This window comes from Cariama cristata, unplaced genomic scaffold (assembly GCF_000690535.1).
Source record: "Cariama cristata isolate BGI_N322 unplaced genomic scaffold, ASM69053v1 scaffold27140, whole genome shotgun sequence".
NCBI classification, from domain to species: domain Eukaryota; kingdom Metazoa; phylum Chordata; class Aves; order Cariamiformes; family Cariamidae; genus Cariama; species Cariama cristata.
In genome coordinates, this window is record NW_009595705.1 from 1 (window position 1) to 5554 (window position 5554).

The following is a 5554-nucleotide window of genomic DNA, read 5'->3' on the forward strand; positions in this document are numbered from 1 at the left end:
ATATAAAGATATATATGCATGTTTATCGCAATTGTAAAAATCACTCTTAAAATATGATTTATATCATGAAAGGGAGTTTTGCAAATATAACTCCCATACCACTAATCTGTAGGCAATATTTTGATAAGACAGTCAAAAAAAGTAGCTCCCACTTCTTTCATAAACTCCAGACAGAGGACATAGCTGAGGAATCTGTTTTCCCTGGCTACTGGAAAAATCCTGACACAGCTGCAGTAGCATAAAATGGAACCCTTTAAGAGTAATGTGCACTACAGACTTGCCTAGGACCGTTGCTTCCGGGTAGAGTAAAAGAGAGGACCCCCAAAAAAATCTGGATTATTCTTTCTGTAAACTCACCAGGATGTTGTTCGTTACCTTCACCCATGTTTAGAGTATGAAAGGTATACTGTAGAACAAATGCATAAACAGAGTTTAATGCTGCCACCTCCTCTGGAAAGGCAGCTCTGTTAGAGTTACTGGGTGCCCCTGCGTTGCGCAGAGATCCCAGCAGCACTGACCGAACTAGTGGGTTTGGGTTGTGCATTCAGGTGCAGAGGGCACTCACCCAGCACTGGGGATGGGGCACTGCAGCCACAGGCCTCAGGGACTGGCTTCCCTGCATAGCTATGCTACTCCTCCCAACAGATCCATCTCAGCCAGCGGCATCTCAGGACTTTGAACATTTAGATACACAAGCACTGAGCTTCTGTGAGTCTCTTTTTCACAAAAGAACACTTCTTTTTCAGGTTAGGAAACTGAAGATGCAGTTGGAAGAAGAAAGACAGAAATACTCTAAAAGTGATGGGATGAATCCAGATATCATAGGCTTAGAGAACGGTTCTGACTTGCAACTAATTGAAATGCAGAGTAGGTATACGGTTACTGTTCAAAGGTATTCTTACTGGGGGGAGGAAGCAGACTCTTGCAACTCCTTTTCCTATCTTGTGTAGTAGTAGTAGTATTGTGAATGAATATATTGTTGAGCAGCTAGTTTTTTTGTTGGTATATGTCCTTGCAGGAAATTTCTCACTGCAGAATAACTTAAAAATCTGCCTCTTTCAGTGTTGAGTAACAACATTCTGGGAAGTTATTTTTCAGTTGATGACCTTGCCTAGAATGAGTGTCACTACTTGAACAATTTCAGTTTTTAGATGATAGAATTTCAGCTGAGATTTTTTGTTAATATGTTCTATTTTATTTTGTTGAATGATACAGAAACAATCTAAAAGACTACTATTCTCTGAAGCAAAACATGAAAAATTATTACTTTAACACAATATTCAGTGTTGCTTCATAGAAGCACTAAGCTACTTTCCAGTTCAAGCAAGCGATTTCTTCAGCTAAAAACTTTACTTGTTTGACAGATTGTCATTTAATATGCTGTGGCAATGAACATGAACAGAGCACTGGCAACGTCAGGGATAAAGTGAAACACCAGAATAATGCGCAAAGCTCCTTGGAGTTTGTCAGGCAGATTCAAGCCTTGTGCTCCTTATCATTCAAATGTTATTACAGATGTCTATGCTAAATGCTGCTGGTATTATGTCCATTGTGATTAGGCCTGTTTTGCAGTGTGTGTTGGTTATTGCGTTGATTCTCTGTTTGGAGAGGTGACTGTGATCTAAATAGGTGTGTTTTAAAAGGTGTGTATCGCAGTTATACATCCGAGATTTAATGCACACTCTTACAGAGACAGCACTTGTGTTCTCTAAATAACAGGAAAATTATTTCCTTTTCATACTCTCAGAAAAGATTTCTGAAAGAACACTTACATCTTCATAAATCCTGTATATGGGCTTCTCAATAAAATGGTCTTTTTAATGAATTTTAATTAAAAGGGAAACTGCCAGTTTGAAGTGTTGCTTTGAGTAATATATTCATGTCAATTTTTGTCTAGGAGATGCCAACAGACAAATTAGTGAATACAAATTTAAGCTTTCAAAAGCTGAACAAGATATAACTACCTTGGAACAAAATGTAAGTGTGTCTTCATATTTATTCCTACCATTACTCTGCACACTTGTACAACACATTTTTCAGCAAAAGTTATGAAAACATATTTCTTTATTTGATTTACTCTTTGTTCTTTAGTTTGCACAGAGTGACACTACATTTGGCCCCTTTCATATTTCCTGCAATTCAATACCTGTGCATAGTCTAACCATAAGAGAAAATAATCTGGAGCTAACTTACTGAGATGTGAATGTACGGCAGAATATAAAGTGGAACTGAAGCTCCTAGTTCAAGAAAATCAGTTTATGTAGCTTAATTACTTGTAAGTTGTATGGAGTGTGGAAGGTACATAATTTACTCTGTGAAATTCAAGAATTTGTTTTTATATATACACGTCTCACACTGATTTACTCACACTTCATGATTCTCAGTCAGTAACGTTCAGCATCTCTGTAGACCACCTACAAATCACATAAAGGATTATAATTTGAATCAGAGATGCATAGTTGTTCTCTATTGCACAGCAACAGGCTACTAGCCCGTCCTATGCATTTGGGAGTAGCAGGGAGCTATTAAATACAACAATCCAGCAAGTGGGCTTTAACACCTACAGATTGTAAGCAGGATTTGTCTTGAGCCCTTCTTTACTGCTGAACTCTGTGCGTGAGCTCAAGACCTCTTGCATCATGTCCTGATAACAGTTACAGTCTCCTTTCTACTTTGCATTTTTTCATATGGTCTCTGCTCTTCAACTTTCCAGCTTTGTTTTTAATCTCATATGTTTTCCAGTTCTTGATTTTTCTTTTTCCAACTCTTCCCTCTCTCTGCTTAGTTCTTTAACCTTCTGTATCTCTCAGCTGTGTTGTATGCTATGTTGCATTCTCTACTGCCTCCTGTGACCCTTGCCAGGGAGGGACAGGCAGTGAAGAGTATTCCAAGTTTCTGCCTGCAATTTATTTTACAGTTTTATTTGTTCTTTTAAACACTCTTAGCAATTATGGCTGCTGGTAACACAGTTAAACGTCCTCTTTCCAGAGGGAGATACTATGGCTAATTCACAGGATGCCTTGTGTTACGGTGGCTTTTCGTAAAGGGAAGAAGAGCTAGTGGCAGGTGAGCTCAGGGTGGAGGACCTGAGTAATCGTTTCTTTTTGTCTTGTTTGGGTTTGCAGATTGGACGACTTGAGGGGCAGGTTGCAAGGTATAAAAATGCAGCAGAAAATGCAGAAAAAGTAGAAGATGAACTCAAAGCTGAAAAGAGGAAGCTTCAGCGAGAGGTAACGGACTTGATTTCCCTTTCAGCTGTGTGCTCCTTTCAGTCTTGAACTGCTATGTCTTTTGCCTCCAAGGTATGGTTTTTGTAATCTTCAGTTACAGCTTTTAAGTGTTTTTTAGGAGACCTCCAAGTCTATCAGTTGCATTCAGAAGACAACTGTAGCACATAAAAGTAATACTAATTACAATTCAATGCAGTATTTCCTTGAAATGAAGGATCTAAAGTTGTATTTACCATGTAATAGGAAGTTGCAGACACCTGGTTCTTTTGGAATGAGTACATGTTTCAGGTTTAAATTGCTTCCCCATTTTGTTTTAACGGTTGAATTCCAGTTCATCTGACTGCAATAGTGAAAGTGTTGTGTCTTAACTTATGTGGCACTCTTTTAAAGCATATAGTACTTGTATTCCTGATTTAATTTCCTCTGTCAGAGCTGAAGAACAACGGAAAGTCCAAGTCAACTTAGTGATCATAACTTTTTTGCTTTCATTTTATAGTTGAGAACAGCACTGGATAAGATAGAAGAGATGGAGATGACCAATAGCCACTTAATGAAAAGGCTGGAGAAGATGAAGGCAAATAGGACTGCGCTTTTATCTCAACAGTGAAGTGGGAATTGAAAATATGATGCACTGCTCCTTGAATAACTAGCCCCTAGCTTGTTTTTAAATACAGACTTTCATTGGCACAGACTATTTGAACACTGAGCTGTTCATTGGTGTTTTAGTTTCGTAATTAAATTGCATACTTCTTTTTGTAACTTATGAGAGAATGAAATGTAGTTTGAATTCCCATGTGAATGACAGCAATTTTTCTGTAGCGTATGATTCTAGAGTCAGAGCTGGAGCACAATGCAATGTTCGACTTAGCGATAGAAAATGTTTTTACAACTGTGGAATCAAGTTTACTCACGATCTCTTGGCTGCTTTAATGATGCTTGACGCTCAGAGACAACTGCATGAATTCAAGAAGACACTGTATTACTGTATTATAAAATAACATATATTTGCTCAAGACATCACAGCACAAGTGCCTTTTATCTGGTGCAATTTAGACTTCATTGTTGAAATAACCTTTGAAATCAGATAACATTTTATTTTAAGATACATTTGGAGTATTCACTAAACTTTATACATTTTGAAAGTACATTTTTGTAAAATATTTAAATTTATAAGAAAAAAATAGGGACTGTATATAAAAAATTGCTTTTTTGCATGGGCACATCTGAGTTCTAGGTAATTTTGTCAAATACTAGCCCTGATACTCTTAGTATTAAGAGTGCAGCTTAAAAACTTCTGTTGTACACCATCGAATTATATGTTATCTGCTTAAGTGTGAATTGAAATTTTAGGGTGGGAGAAAGGGGTGGGAAGTGTGGCTAAGGAGTTTATTAAATGGACACTTTACTGACCAAAACCACATGTTTTGTGTTTTCTTTTAAATACTTGAGATACCAACAGGACAGAGCAAAATCTGTGCAGAATAGTAAATCCTGATCTCCATGTTCTTGAAAAGTATCTTTTTGGCTTTGAAATAGTAAGTTTGAATATTATTTTTTTTCTGATTTCTTATCCTGGTCTGCTACTCTTTGACAGTACTGCCATGGAGACGGGGGCAATACAAAGAAGAAGGTGCTTTCTGGAATGCTGTGGTTTTTGTCTGTAGCCTCCTCTCTGTGGACAGTGAATGCTTTTAAGAACTTAAAAGCTGGCACATCACAAGTGGGAAATGAGCAGCACCTGCAGTGGCAATTCTGAAGTACTTGAAGTAGCACTGCCCCTGTGTTGGACTGTGCTTGAAGCCAGCAGGATCCTGACATTTGATCTGAAAGGAATCATTCTTTTGGACTTGTATAGGATGCTTTCCTGTTGCAAATTGCTACCCTTCAGGAGTATTTCTCAAAGCAAGGCAGGTGTCAGGACCTTTGCAATCCAGAGAGTTAGTACTTCTGCTTGTACCAGAGCTGCTTCCCAGAGAACTGCCATCTTGACAGTGCAAAACTTGAAGCTTTGTCGATTTCTGTTTGGATGCCTCTTGGACTTGGAAAAGAAAATGCCTTCCCTGTTCAGAAACCTCCTTGTAAGTAGCAGATCTCCCTAGGCCTACTCATTAAATAGGAGACAGTTGTAGTTTGGTGATCCCATAGGTCATTGTCTGTGCTGTTAACTTTTTGCGTTCTGTTGTGTACTTGTTCAGAAAAAACTATCAGGGTCTTGATTAGTTGTTCTTAATGGTGTGTATTCTGAAGATAAAGGGTTACTTTGGGGGTTTTCAAAGTGTTCACATGTACAAAACTTTGCTAAAACCTGATGTGGCATGTCGTGA

General features: G+C 38.1%; 1 protein-coding gene across 1 annotated transcript; it reads left to right on the forward strand.

The window, feature by feature from the left end:
• The first annotated feature begins 656 nt into the window (after positions 1-656).
• Positions 657-4527, forward strand: LOC104156896 (leucine-rich repeat flightless-interacting protein 2-like). The gene is made up of 4 exons (XM_009703157.1): positions 657-867; positions 1898-1977; positions 3126-3230; positions 3727-4527. Exons 1-4 carry the CDS (start codon positions 762-764, stop codon positions 3835-3837), a joined length of 402 nt encoding a protein of 133 aa, XP_009701459.1. The 5' UTR covers positions 657-761; the 3' UTR covers positions 3838-4527.
• The last annotated feature ends 1027 nt before the right edge of the window (positions 4528-5554 follow it).